Here is a 15,627-nt window from a genome sequence, read left to right on the forward strand (position 1 = left end):
TTTAAATACTTCTTCTTTCTTCTATCTTCCTTCATCTTCTGGTTCTTCTGGCTCTTCTGGTTCTTCCTCCGGCGTTCTCGTCCAGCATCTCCTCCGCGGCGTCTTCTATCTTCTTCTCCTCGGGCCGCTCCGCACCCATGGCATGGGGGGGAGGCTCCCGCTCTTCTCTTCTTCTTTTCTTCTCTTCTTCTCTTCTTCTCTTCTTCATTTTCTTCTCCGGGCCGCTCCGCACCCATGCTGGCATGGAGGGAGGCTCCCGCTGTGTGACGGCGCTCCTCGTCTGACAGTTCTTAAATAATGGGGGGCGGGGCCACCCGGTGACCCCGCCCCCCTCTGACGCACGGTGACTTGACGGGACTTCCCTGTGACGTCACGGGGAATGCCACAGGGAAGTCCCGTCATGTCCCGTGCGTCAGAGGGGGCGGGGTCACCGGGTGGCCCCGCCCCCCGTTATTTAAGAACTGTCAGACGAGGAGCGCCGTCACACAGCGGGAGCATCCCTCCATGCCAGCATGGATGCGGAGCGGCCCGGAGAAGAAAATGAAGAAGAGAAGAAGAGAAGAAGAGAAGAGCGGGAGCCTCCCCCCATGCCATGGGTGCGGAGCGGCCCGAGGAGAAGAAGATAGAAGACGCCGCGGAGGAGATGCTGTACGAGAACGCCGGAGGAAGAACCAGAAGAGCCAGAAGAACCAGAAGAACCAGAAGATGAAGGAAGATAGAAGAAAGAAGAAGTATTTAAATAAAGGAATTGTCAAAAACTGTCTCTTGTCATTTTTAACATTTTTGACAGTTTTTTAGTGAAATGGTAGGGGTAAGTACCCCCTTACCATTTCACACGGGGGGGGCCTGGGATCTGGGGGTCCCCTTGTTAAAGGGGGCTTCCAGATTCCGGTAAGCCCCCCGCCCGCAGACCCCCACAACCACCGGCCAGGGTTGTGGGGATGAGGCCCTTGTCCTCATCAACATGGGGACAAGGTGTTTTGGGGGGCTACCCCAAAGCACCCTCTCAATGTTGAGGGCATGTGGCCTGGTACGGTTCAGGAGGGGGGGCCGCACTCTCGTCCCCCCCCTCTTTTCCTGCGGCCTGCCAGGTTGCGTGCTCGGATAAGGGTCTGGTATGGATTTTTTGGGGGACCCCACGCCATTTTTTTTTTTTTTGGCGCGGGGTTCCCCTTAAAATCCATACCAGACCTGAAGGGTCTGGTATGGAATTTAGGGGGAACCCCACGTCATTTTTTTTTTTAAATTTTGGCCGGGGTTCCCCTTAATATCCATATCAGACCTGAAGGGCCTGGTATGGAATTTAGGGGGACTCCCACGTCATTTTTTTTTTTTAATTTTGGTTCGGGGTTCCCCTTTGGGGAATTCCCATGCCGTTTTTATCAATGAACTTCTATGTGTATTGTCGGCAATGCAATAGCCGCGGGTAGTTTTAAATGAGTTTTTTCCTTCAAAATGTCATTTTGCTGTCAGACTGTTCTAAACACAGGAAACATGCGCCCCTTTACAGGCATACTATAGACACCCCCCAGATACGAAATTTAAAGGGATATTACACTTTTATTGTTTGACTTTAAGCATTATTAAAATCACTGCTCCTGAAAAAACATCCGTTTTTAAAACTTTTTTTTGCATTGATCCATGTCCCCTGGGGCAGGACCCGGGTCCCCAAACACTTTTTATGACAATAACTTGCATATTAGCCTTTAAAATTAGCACTTTTGATTATTCATGTTCGTGTCCCATAGACTTTAACGGTGTTGGCGTGTTCGAACGAACTTTTTTCCTGTTCGCATGTTCTGGTGCGAACCGAACAGGGGGGTGTTCGGCTCATCCCTAGCTGCAACATAGAGATTGCTGACCCTAGCAACCTCAGTTACAGCAATCCCGTAATATAGCACCATCACTTTATTTAAAGTTATTAGCAACTGCTATACGTCATAACATAGAAATCGCTGAACCTAGCAACTTTAATCGCAGCAACTACTATTCAATATAGCCACTATTTATGGTTACACAGTATTTCACACATCTATTGCTGATATTGTGCGAAATTTATTTTAAATAAATATGCCTGACAAGATCTTGACATGCCTCACAGCTTCTGGCACACTAATCTGGAGTGACAAGACCAAATGAGACCTTTATGGTCACAACCATAAGTGCTATGTTTTGAGGGGTCAACAAGCTCTATAGTGACAAGAATACCATCCCCACTGTCAAGCATGGTGGTGGCTCACTGATGTTTTGAGGGGGTGTGAGCTCTAAAGGCACGGGTAATTTCATGAAAATTACCACTTCCTTACATTGCTATAACCAAAAGATGGCTACAGCGCGGCTCTGTTGTTCTGGGAGGGCGTCCATGGATGTCCTCCCGAGACCACACCCCTCGCGTGCATCTGGCACGCTCTGTGATCGCACATCCCACATTTGTGGAAATTTCCACACATACTAAATAATATAAACTGATTTTGGTTATTTTCACCAAAGAAATGTATCGGAATACACTTTGATCTAAATTTATGAAGAACAATTTTTTTTTTTTGCAAAATTTTATAACAGAAACAAAGAAAGATGAATTTTAAAAATAAATTTTTTTTTTTTCATTTATTTACCAAAAAGTAAAAACCCCAGTGGTGATTAAATACCACCAAAAGAGAGCTCCAAACAAAATTATAAAAATTTAGTTTGGGTACAGTGTTGCATGATGAGCAAATTGTCATTCAAAGTGCAGCAGCGCTGAAAATTGGCCTGGGCAGGAATGGGGTAAAAGTGCCCAATATTGAAGTGGTTGAGATTGTGCTATGTTATGCTGTTATGATTTACAGTTGAATATGAGTTCCATAAGAATTAAAAGAAATGTGTTTTGCCTGTTCACTTATGTTTTCTTTAAAAATGGTACATACTCTATATTACCAATTCTCCAAAGGCATGCAAATGTTTGAGCACACCATCCTTTTATTTTCCTTTTAAAACATTTGCTTCAACAGAAAATTCACAATGTGTTGAGATCATCAGATAAACTTAAATCGAACTATACCTTTCTGCATCTTTAAAATAGTTCCTTTTTAACAAAATTGGTCCAAACAAATTGGTAATTTCAGTAACAGAAGCGCCCACTGTGAGGACTGTATAAACTGTATGTAGCATAAGCTACATACAGTGTGCAGCGATGTGTTGCAGCAGCGTGATGGGGACGCATCCTGTAGTAAAGATCAATCATGGTTGCTCTCTCTGCTTTTGGAAGGGGACTGGTCTTGTCTCTGCCCCCCTCTTGTAGTTTTCTTCAGGCAGTCTGTAGTGGGTAAAGCCTGCTGAATCCTTCCCACAGCCCTGCTCGCTATACAGGCAATGTTCACCACAGTGATGTCCTTGGAGTTCAGCTTTATTGGATGACTTTGTTCCTTAAGAGCCTCAGTCAGCTGAATTAACTCCCAAGCTTAGAGACCATATCTGGCTCTTATTGATGCAGTACAAGTCACATTTAAAATGGAACAGCCAGTGATTTTAACTGTTACCTGTTAGGGCCCCCCCTAAATGCCAAGTCTGTCAAAACGTTTCCAATTTATTCCTTACTTCAGTGTGCTCTCTGTGTTTGTGAAAATTACGACAAATTATCTGCTCCTAAACCTTTTGCTGATCAAAATCTGTTTGATAGGGCTTTAATTAAAAAGTAGCCTCTACCCTCTATTACAGATCCCACAATTTCTTGGCTTAATAACACACTGACTGGACTTGATAAGGACATATAATTGTTTAAGGATACCACTGACAAGTGTTTGTAAACTATTTCCAAATCCTTGTTTTCTCATGCAGGCCCTGTCATTCAACCTGCTATCGCTATGTTGATTTTTCAGAGCTTACCAGAATGGACTTTTAATGCTAATGTCTCACCTACAATTCTCATTTGATTATGGAACACTGTGTGCTTTTCCCCTCAGCTCTGTATTATCATGTGGGTGGTTTAACTGATGTTATCCATCTCACCTCCTGAAAGAGTCTTTTGTCAGTTTAACATACAAATAACTTTCTGGCTGAAATGTTGGTCTGCATAACAGCGATTAAAATAAAAAACTCTTTGCTATTAATTAGGAATATTAGTTTTAATAAGAATAGGAAGTTCCCCCAAGGGTTTTTTTAGCGGCATAATAATATGTTGATCAAAAAAAGTGAAAGTATAATAAAATCATTTATTGATGCAAACAGTAAAGTACATACTATTGATCGATATTTAAAAAAAAAAGATATAGACTCTGGTTACGGGCATGTCTCAAAGAATATTTCATCAATATTTAGCAATACAGTGCATTATAAGTATTAAAAAATTAACATTCACATGAATACCCAGACGCATTTTGACCAATGCTCTTGCGGTCTTCTTCGGGGGGATTTGTATTCTGGTGAAATATATCAAAAAAATTTCATTGTTGTAACACTCTATAACGTACTGTCATCTATGTATATGTAATGTTGTCATATATCCAGAGATTTCTAAATAAAAACACTAATCCAGGGATCCTCATGTGTCAATCCTCACACCTCCAGACGGGCGCCAACACCAAGGGGCTTGCAAGGAGTCACGCGTTATTGGATCACCAGAGGGGGAAGAGATGGACGACACCTATGATGTATTTAAATGAATAATTCAGAATTAATGTTATTTAATGGCAATATCCTAGCACCCAATGAGCTTATCCCCACCTGTATATACAAGTATTTTGAATCTTATCTCATTATGTGTTGGAAAAAATACAATATGTTAGAATATATTATTATTGATATATCTTGGTAGTAATATTGTATCATACCAAAGGAGATATGATAGGTGAAATAAATAATACAGTGAGGACGGAAAGCATTCGAACCCCCTTAAATTTTTCACTCTTTGTTATATTGCAGCCATTTGCTAAGATTATTTAAGTTCATTTTTTTCCTCATTAATGTACACACAGCACCCCATATTGACAGAAAAACACAGATTTGTTGACATTTTTGCAGATTTACTAAAAAAGAAAAACTGAAGTATCTCATGGTCCTAAGTATTCAGACCCTTTGCTCAGTATTTAGTAGAAGCACCCTTTTGATCTAAAACTGCCATGAGTCTTTTGGAAAAGATGCAACAAGTTTTTCACACCTGGATTTGGGGATCCTCTGCCATTCCTCCTTGCAGATCCTCTCCAGTTCTGTCAGGTTGGATGGTAAACGTTGGTGGACAGCCATTTTTAGGTCTCTCCAGAGATGCTCAATTGGGTTTAAGTCAGGGCTCTGGCTAGGCCATTCAAGAACAGTCACGGAGTTGTTGTGAAGCCACTCCTTCGTTATTTTAGCTGTGTGCTTAGGGTCATTGTCTTGTTGGAAGATAAACCTTCGGCCCAGTCTGAGGTCCTGAGCACTCTGGAGAAGGTTTTCGTCCAGGATATCCCTGCACTTGGCCGCATTCATCTTTCCCTTGATTGCAACCTGTCGTCCTGTCCCTGCAGTTGAAAAACACCCCCACAGCATGATGCTGCCACCACCATTCTTGTTGGGACTGTATTGGACAGGTGATGAGCAGTGCCTGGTTTTCTCCACACATGCCGCTTAGAATTAAGGCCAAAAAGTTCTATCTTGGTCTCATCAGACCAGAGAATCTTATTTCTCACCATCTTGGAGTCCTTCAGGTGGTTTTTAGCAAACTCCATGCGGGCTTTCATGTGTCTTGCACTGAGGAGAGGTTTCTGTCAGGCCACTCTGCCATAAAGCCCCGACTGGTGGAGGGCTGCAGTGATGGTTGACTTTCTACAACTTTCTCCCATCTCCCGACTGCATCTCTGGAGCTCAGCCACAGTGATCTTTGGGTTCTTCTTTACCTCACTCACCAAGGCTCTTCTCCCCCGATAGCTCAGTTTGGCCAGACGGACAGCTCTAGGAAGGGTTTTGGTCGTCCCAAATGTCTTCCATTTAAGGATTATGGAGGCCACTGTGCTCTTAGGAACCTTAAGTGCAGCAGAATTTTTTTTTTGTAACCTTGGCCAGATCTGTGCCTTGCCACAATTTTGTCTCTGAGCTGTTCAGGCAGTTCCTTTTGACTTCATGATTCTCATTTGCTCTGACATGCACTGTGAGCTGTAAGGTCCTATATAGACAGGTGTGTGGCTTTCTTAATCAAGTCCAATCAGTATAATCAAACACAGCTGGACTCAAATGAAGGTGTAGAACCATCTCAAGGATGATCAGAAGAAATGGACAGCACCTCATTTAAATATATTAGTGTCACAGCAGAGGGTCTGAATACTTAGGACCATGTGATATTTCAGTTTTTCTTTTTTAATAAATCTGCAAAAATGTCAACAATCCTGTGTGTTTCTGTCAATATGGGGTGCTGTGTGTACATTAATGAGGAAAAAAATGAACTTAAATGATTTTAGCAAATGGCTGCAATATAACAAAGAGTGAAAAATTTAAGGGGGTCTGAATACTTTCCATCCCCACAGTATAGTGTTATCAAATGGCATGTTGGGGTATGAATGATGGGTCATAGAGCCAATGTGAGTGAAGTGAGTGCATGTATCATAGGGGAAAAAAGTGGTTCCCACATTGTCTGTTCACTTCAAAGTCCTGTCACACGCATCCTCACACACTCACACACTATTTTCATTACACAGGTTTTCAGTTTTTATAAATAATATACCCACTGTTTTCCCCTATGATACATGCACTCACTTACTTCGCTCACATTGGCTCTATGACCCATCATTCATACCCCAACATGCCATTTGATAACACTATATTATTCAGAATACTTGTATATACAGGTGGGGATAAGCTCATTGGGTACTAGGATATTGCCATTAAATATCATTAATACTGAATTATTCATTTAAATACTTCATAGGTGTCGTCCATCTCTTCCCCCTCTGGTGATCAAATAACATGTGACTCCTTGCAAGCCTCTTGGTGTTGGCGCCTGTCTGGAGGGGTGAGGATTAACACATGAGGATCCCTGGATTAGTGTTTTTATTTAGAAATCTCTGGATATGTGACAGCTGTTTGAAATTCATCTTTTGAGTGGTACATATATTAATACAACATAACATATACATAGATGTCAGCACATTATAGAGTGTTAGAACAATGACATTTTTTTTATATATTTCAGCAGAATACAAATCTCCTTGAAGAAAACCGCAAGAGCATTGGTCAAAACGCGTCAGAGTATTCATGTGGATGTTATTTTTTAATACTTATAATGCACTGTATTGCTAAATATTGATGAAATATTCTTTGAGACATGCCCGTGACCAGAGTCTATATCTTTTTTTAAAAAAACATCGATTAATAGTATGTACTTTACTGTTTGCATCAATAAATGATTTTATTATACTTTCACTTTTTTTGATCAACACATTATTATGCCGCTAAAAAACCCCTTGTGGGAACTTCCTATTCTTTTTTTCAACTTTCTTGGGGTGCGCGGCCGACTCTAATTCATGTGTTTTTCCATTTTATTCGTTTTAATAAAAGTACTCATTAACCACAGCAGAGGTGTCTTTATTCAAACTCAAAATTTCCCCATGGAATCCACAAGGTCTGTCAGCACTTCCGTCCATCAAGGGAGACCTTCTGGCCTCGTGGACATCAAAGAATACATAGTTGCATGTCCCCATTATCTTCATTGTACTGTGTACAGGACATAAGAATTGATGATTACTGAGACCGTCTCCCCAGTGTATACATATAACCCTGCCCACTCTGAGGTTTTTGTTTTTTGCCAGTGTCCTTAGGTGATGGACCTCTTCTGTTGGAGAAGATTTTTCTGTTTTTCACCAGATTTTGTTTCTTTCTATGACTGACATGTTTATCAAAATCTGACTACTCATTGCCTTATGATTCACTAACAATTTTTTCGATCACTTACCCTCAGTGTATACCTTGGGAACAATAACTAGACTCCTTGGCAGCGGGACCGGCCTGTAATGTTTACTTCAGGCACAAGATCCTGTGTTAAGCAATTTAGCTTGGTACGTGGTGCAATGGGTATAGGTTGCAGTTCATTCCTATCACACCCAGACCCTGAAGACTCCATGGGTATGCCCATCACGATGGACCCGGAATGGGACCAGCAACATGGACAAAGTAAAGCAGAGATTCCCTGTACCTTTTTTATATACCGGTTCCTAGCTATACATGTTTTGTTGGATCTTTACATGCATCTGTAGTACACACTACATTATATCAGTTTATCCTACAAGATTCACAACAGTGGGAGGCATAAAAGCATGTTTGAAGGCACAGGTTATTGGGTTAGCTACACTTTCAATGGTTGTGCTTTTTCCCTAGTTATTATTGTCTTTATTCAGTCCTGTACATAATGTTATTATGTTTACTTTTCTGGCTATGCACGAAGTGCTTATAAGACCCCTAACTGAGCACTTTTAGATTGCCATTTTCTGACACCAGCTGTTGGCAATCTCATATGTTGCCTAATACCTTCGTACCCTACAGGGGAAGCTCCTCACTTAGCAATAGCGGATTACAGGAGCTTGGGAGCAGGAGCATTTGGGAAAATAGCGGGAATTGCATTGCAGGCCCTACAGAAGTTCATCTTGGGTTGATGGCTGTTCTCTTGTTCCGGGCCTTACACTGACACTGCTCCAGCCCCCTCTGTTGGGCTCCCTCAAGCAAGGGACTGCTAGCCTCCCTTGCTTTGGTCAGTGTCTCATGTGGCTCCTTCTGTACAACCTCCTGTCGCTCTGTTAGATCTAATAGGAAAAAGTTGGCGCTTGACATCAACTAGGATGAGATCTACCTGGCTGATTGCACGCCTTAAAATGCAGGAGAAACAACAATATTATGATATTGTGACTGAATTCAGTCCATAAAGTCTGTGAAAAAGCACTTAAAGGCAGCTTCCATAGAGTATTAGAAGCAAAACTCTGTGTGATGGGGAGAACGCACAAAAAGCGCCACTCTAAGTGCAGTATAAGATGCAATTTATTTGGACACAGGATGTATTGTACTTGCAAAGATATGTGACAGGTAAGCATTTCACCAAAGTGGGCTGACCAGGGGGAATCCATCAGGGAGCCCAACGGGGTGTCCAGCCGAGAGTCCGTCAGAGGCAAAGGCGTGGGAGCCGTGGAACGGGTTGAGCCAGTGGATACCGGCATTTCCTGGTCTTCAGGAGCCCGGGATGCCGATCAATGACTCACTTCCGGTCGGACGAGTTGGTCAGTAGCAGGCGACGCGTTTGTGGAGCATGCGCTCCTCCTTTAGGCCTGGCGGAGGCCATTTTAGTTGAGGGCTTTATAGGTTAAACTGCCGAGGCTCCTGGGACCTAGAGTCCATGGCGATGTAGCAGGATGGAGCTCAGAGTGATGTGTATTTGGTGAAAGGACAGGGGAATATTAAAAACATCACTTAAAAAGAGCATCTGGTGACATGGAACATTTATATGTATGTATATGTGTGTATATATGTATATATGTATATATATATATATATATATATATACATATACATATACATACACACACACAGTGGGGCAAAAAAGTATTTAGTCAGCCACCAATTGTGCAAGTTCTCCCACTTAAAAAGATGAGAGAGGCCTGTAATTGTCATGATAGGTATACCTCAACTATGGGAGACAAAATGTGGAAACAAATCCAGACAATCACATTATCTGATTTTTGAAGGAATTTATTTGCAAATTATAGTGGAAAATAAGTATTTGGTCACCTACAAACAAGCAAGATTTCTGGCTCTCACAGACCTGTATTTTCTTCTGTAAGAGGCTCCTCTGTCCTCCACTCATTACCTGTATTAATGGCACCTGTTTGAACTTTTTATCAGTATAAAAGACACCTGTCCACAACCTCAAACAGTCACACTCCAAACTCCACTATGGTGAAGACGAAGGACACCAGAAACAAAATTGTAGACCTGCACCAGGCTGGGAAGACTGAATCTGCAATAGGCAAGCAGCTTGGTGTGAAGAAATCAACTGTGGGATCAATAATTAGAAATTGGAAGACATACAAGACCACTGATATTCTCCCTCGATCTGGGGCTCCATGCAAGATCTCACCCTGTGGGGTCAAAATGATCACAAGAACGGTGAGCAAAAATCCCAGAACCACACGGGGGGACCTAGTGAATGACCTGTAGAGAGCTGGGACCAACGTAACAAAGGCTACCATCAGTAACACACTACGCCACCAGGGACTCAGATCCTGCAGTGCCAGACGTGTCCCCCTGCTTAAGCCAGTACATGTCCGGGCCCATCTGAGGTTTGCTAGAGACCATTTGTATGATCCAGAAGAGAATTGGGAGAATGTCATATGGTCAGATGAAACTAAAGTAGAATTGTTTGGTAGAAACACAACTCGTCGTGTTTGGAGGATAGAGAATGCTGAGTTGCAACCAAAGAACACCATACCTACTGTGAAGCATTGGGGTGGCAACATTATGCTTTGGGGCTGTTTCTCTGCAAAGGGAACAGGACGACTGATCCGTGTACATGAAAGAATGAATGGGGCCATGTATGGTGAGATTTTGAGTGCAAACCTTTTCCCATCAGCAAGGGCATTGAAGATGAAACGTGGCTGGGTCTTTCAGCATGACAATGATCCCAAACACACTGCCCGGGCAACGAAGGAGTGGCTTCGTAAGAAGCATTTCAAGGTCCTGGAGTGGCCTAGCCAGTCTTCAGATCTCAACCCCATAGAAAACCTTTGGAGGGAGTTGAAAGTCCGTGTTGCCCAGCGACAGCCCCAAAACATCACTGCTCTAGTGGAGATCTGCATGGAGGAATGGGCCAACATACCAGCAACAGTGTGTGACAACCTTGTGAAGACTTACAGAAAACGTTTGACCTCTGTCATTGCCAACAAAGGATATATAACAAAGTATTGAGATTAACTTTTGATATTGACCAAATACTTATTTTCCACCATAATTTGCAAATACATTCTTTCAAAAATCAGACAATGTGATTGTCTGGATTTGTTTCCACATTTTGTCTCTCATAGTTGAGGTATACCTATGATGACAATTACAGGCCTCTCTCCTCTTTTTAAGTGGGAGAACTTGCACAATTGGTGGCTGACTAAATACTTTTTTACCCCACTGTGTATGTGTGTGTGTGTGTGTATATATATATATTTTATATATAAAGGGGAAAAAAGGATTGTCATATCACAATCAATTGTGACATGAGCATGTGACCAACAACAGGCAGCTGTGAATATTGCTGTGGGACTACAAGTACTAGGACAGTGAGTTATATGTACTGTAATGGAGAAGAAGGCAGAAAGGGGTAGTGGGAGAAATGATTGAGCTAATGTAGGTGTAGTGGTAAAATGAATGGAAATGTATTTATTTATTATAAGAATTAATTGTAAAGATTAATTGTAGAAATATTAATTATAAAAATTATTAAATTAATGAAATTCTAAAAAAACGGAATGGTTTAAAGAAGTGTTAAAAAAGTGATAAAGTGGTATTACAAACCAAGGATGACACAGAATGCGCTATTGGACGACCATCGGGAGGGGAAAGGGGGGGGATACAATACAATGAGTACAATACATCCTGTGTCCAAATAAATTGCATCTTATACTGCACTTTGGCGCTTTTTTCTGCTTTCTCCCCCACTCTATTAGATCTAAATTTGGTTTGGTCCAAGTTTTGAACCCATTAAGGGATTCTTCCATTCCATTCTCGCTCACAAGGTTGTGTTCCTCGCTTTTTCTTTTGCTGAAGCCTAGAACCCACTTTGCTCCTAAGATAGTTTCAGCCTTTCTGCTCAACCAGGATATTATTCTTCCATCTTTCGGTCTGGCTGCAGTACATGAGAACACTTCTCTTCACTACCTGGATGTAGTTCATGCTGTACAGGTTTACCTCACAGCCACTGCTTCTATTGGGAAGACTGACAATTCTTGTCATTCCTGGTAGTCCCTGTAAAGAGGAGCCAACTTCTCCTTCCACCATTTTTGATTGGCTCAGACAAAGCGTATTAAAGCTTATGGTCCTTTTGCTCTGCTAGAGTGCCACGCTTGTAGGCATGAGTTTGCCTATTGCCAGTTCCTCCAGAAGGTGGCAGTGTAACCTCTTCAAATCAGAGTAGATACTAATCCTGTGTCCCTATAATGAAAAGGATTTTACAGTAAGTACAAAAATTCAGTTTTTTTTAGATTTGGATAGAATAGTGAGAGATTAGAATGACTGCCAGGTTTATTGCTGGCAAAAAATAAATACAGATCTGACAGGGTTTTTAACCATCCTCTCCTCTCTATCCAAAATAACAAAAAAAAGTTTTGGCTTCAAATATAGTTGAGTGTTCCATTTTTGTTTGTCCAAGGCATTCATCTATTAATGGTGCTCAGGTTAGCTATTGGAATCTTCTTATAATGCAAAAACATGTTGTAGCTATCATATTTATAAAATGGAACACAATAAAAACATGTAAAGAGGAAAAAAACTTAATGTAAAGAAATGTAAAAAAAAAAAGAAAAAAAAAGTTGTTAAAAGGTCTGTGTTTTTGTCCAGGGAGAGACACTAGCTAAATGTTTTTTGCTAGTTATTCTCTACAGACTAAATAATGCACAGCAGCAGTGGTAGTAATAGAACAATAGTCTCTCCGCTATGGGATCATATATACTATATATAACATTAAAGTGGCCGTAAACCTCTGAAATTAAAAATGAACAAAGCATATCCTTCTATAGCATGTACTTGCCTCGATCCAAAGCACCTAGTGTGATTGCTGTCTGCTCTATCATTTCTCTGCTATCTCCACAAGTCCCTTCTGACAGTCTATGATGACATCAAACAATCCCTGCAGACAGCCCCAAGCCTGCCTCCAGTACACACAACAGGTGATTGACAGCCTCAGCTGTTTCCATGTGAGACTGTGTAGATGGGGGTGTGTCCTTTCACTTAATGCAGGTCTCAGATTACACTTGGCTCCCTGCATGCTGTGCAGAAGGGACATCAGATCCCCACCTCCTACCTTCTGAAACTCAGAAATAATGTGTGAATTGTGTGCTTTAGGAGGTTGTAGAGAACATATGGCCTCAGATAAACAGGTACAACTTATGTAGAAGGATTTGTTTCATATGTGTTTATTACCTGAGGCTAATTACTTCCAAGAGCATATGTAATGTTTTACAACCACTTTAACCCTATATGCTATCACATGACACTTTCAGTGCTATTTATAGAAATGCTTTTGAAGGACAGATTGCATGTATTACCTACCACTGTGTGCTGACCTTTAAAACAGAACATGATGCTTTAACAACAGTAAGCAGCTGTTCACTGTCAATCACAACAGTAAAGCTGCATAGAGTTTCAGAGCTTCCTAAAAAACTGATAATACAAACCAGAGTAAAAATTCCATAATAGTGACGCTTTCTATTTAATATTTCTATAGCACGTAATATTGTGCCTAACTAAAATAACCTGCACTACCATACAACTCAAAAGCAATCACTTGATCCATTAAATAAAAATAATAATCGAAATGTTTTGCCGCTAAACCACTGCAATGATGCTTGAATGCTTCAAATCCTCAGGGTGATATTGTTGTGGTCACAACAAATCGCTGACTGCTTTTTGATTTAGCCTCTGAAGAAGCCGGGAGAAGTCCAGGGAAACCGGTCAGGCACCTTTTGATGTGACCACAACAATATCACCCTGAGGACTTGAAGCATGGCACAACCTGTGATGACCAAGCATTGAGTTTGATGAAGCACCCCAGGACCAGATAAGTACCCATTCAATATTTTATCTTGAAGGAATAGTGACTGTGTAACAACCTACTTAGTCTGTATTATGCGCTCCAAAGGACTCCACAGGAATCTTATCGATAGCCCAGTGCTCTACAAAGACTGTATCTATTTTAGTGTGAGGGAGGGAGTCTAGGATATAGAGTGATTTTACGATTGAACACATGAATATATGAAAGATACTTCACTTTCACATCTTGTTACTGACATTTTAACCTCCTCTAGACCACTACTACCAGCCTCTGGAAACATTTAATCCAGTGTTTGGTTGTCTTCATGTCTGTATTCATTTGGAGCTGGGACTTTGGTGCAACATATATGCTTTCTGTGGTTCCTCTTCACTACTTTACCTCACAGGACTATTTTGCCAGCTACCAGCCTGTACAATTCCATCTATGTTTCTTCTCTTAAGTAGCTCAGTGCTAATATAGAGGACATTGTATACAACACAATAGGACTTACGGTTCTACAATACATTTGTAGAGGTGGTCACATTCTTTTAGCAATGTATGTGTCTTGTCATATGTGTGTTTTTATTATTATTATTTATTTACACAGCGCTTTACATATACATTGTACATTCACATCGGTCCCTATCCTCAAGGAGCTTACAATCTAAGGTCCCTAACTCACATTCATATACTAGGGCCAATTTAGACAGAAGCCAATTAACCTACCAATTTATAAGTAGTTGTACATAACTTTTTCATGCCATTAAACTTTTTGCCTTATTGAGATGTACTGTGAGTTTTTTGTTTGGTCAAGCGAGTGAGTAGATGAGCTACATTCAGGTTTTTTATTCTTAAGTTACACACATGTACATAATATGCAGTGCACAAACCTATAAATAAAAATAAAATGCAAATAATTATGTAAGACCTTATTTCTTTTCCAAAGACAGTATTTTCTGCCTAATAGAAAGTGCAATCCTCTATTGCCCCGTACACACGATCGGACATTGATCGGACATTCCGACAACAAAATCCATGGATTTTTTCAGACGAATGTTGGCTCAAACTTGTTTTGCGTACACACGGTCGCACAAAGTTGTCGGAATTTCCGATCGCCAAGAGCGCGGTGACGTACACCACGTACGTCGAGACTAGAAGAGGCCAGTTCAGAACCAAGCACAGCACCCTTTGGGCTCCTTTTGCTAATCTCGTGTTAGTAAAAGTTTGGTGAGAGACTATTCGCGCTTTTGCAGACTCGTGGTTTTCAGATCGTTTTCTGCTGTTCAGTTTGTGCTTGTGGGTTTGTATCTGCTCTTCAGTGCGTGCAGCAAGCTACGCGTGACTCTGTCATTGTGTTCTTGTTCGTTCGTTACTGTTTTTCAGGTCGCTCTTCACAGGCCTTGCTCTTCTTCAGTGCATTCTGTTACTTCGTTCTGAGAAGCCGACCGTTTTCTAGCCATGTTGCGTGCTCCTCGTAAAGTTCGTGCTGTGCGGGTGCTTGGTGTTGGGGTCCTTACCTTGACACAAGTCCAGTCCATGAACAGGGTGGGGAGGAGTTCATGGACCAAGAATTGGTTGCTTCAGCGTGACCAGTTCTGTCATATGCCTTTGCTCCGTGAGAATAATCCTGATGATTTCAGGAACTTTCTCCGGATGACGGATCCCGTATTTCACCATTTGTTGGCTTTGCTGACCCCCTATATCAGCAGGCAGGATACCTGCATGAGGCTAGTCGCCACCCTGCGGTACTTGGCGACGGGGAGAAGCCTGCAGGACTTGAAGTTCTCGACAGGCATCTCCCCCCAGGCTCTGGGGATCATTATCCCGGAGACCTGTTCTGCCATCATCCAGGTCCTGCAGAAGGATTATATTAAGGTAAGATTTTTATCCTTTAATATCACATT

The 15,627-nt window shown here is 41.6% G+C and overlaps 1 protein-coding gene across 7 annotated transcripts in view; it reads left to right on the forward strand.

Moving 5' to 3' along the window:
- Positions 1 to 15,627, forward strand: part of PIP5K1C (phosphatidylinositol-4-phosphate 5-kinase type 1 gamma) — a 501,728-nt gene that overhangs the window by 255,601 nt on the left and 230,500 nt on the right. Inside the window, exon 14 of one of the 7 annotated variants that reach the window (XM_073594399.1) lies at positions 7,139 to 7,367. The exons of the other annotated variants lie outside the window; for them this stretch is intronic. Within the exon in view, the coding sequence (XP_073450500.1) occupies positions 7,139 to 7,220 (82 nt within the window). The 3' untranslated portion in view covers positions 7,221 to 7,367. Of the gene's footprint in view, positions 1 to 7,138; positions 7,368 to 15,627 lie in introns of those variants that run through there. 7 annotated transcript variants of the gene reach the window in all.

The sequence above is a fragment of the Aquarana catesbeiana genome, linkage group LG01 (assembly GCF_042186555.1).
Source record: "Aquarana catesbeiana isolate 2022-GZ linkage group LG01, ASM4218655v1, whole genome shotgun sequence".
NCBI classification, from domain to species: domain Eukaryota; kingdom Metazoa; phylum Chordata; class Amphibia; order Anura; family Ranidae; genus Aquarana; species Aquarana catesbeiana.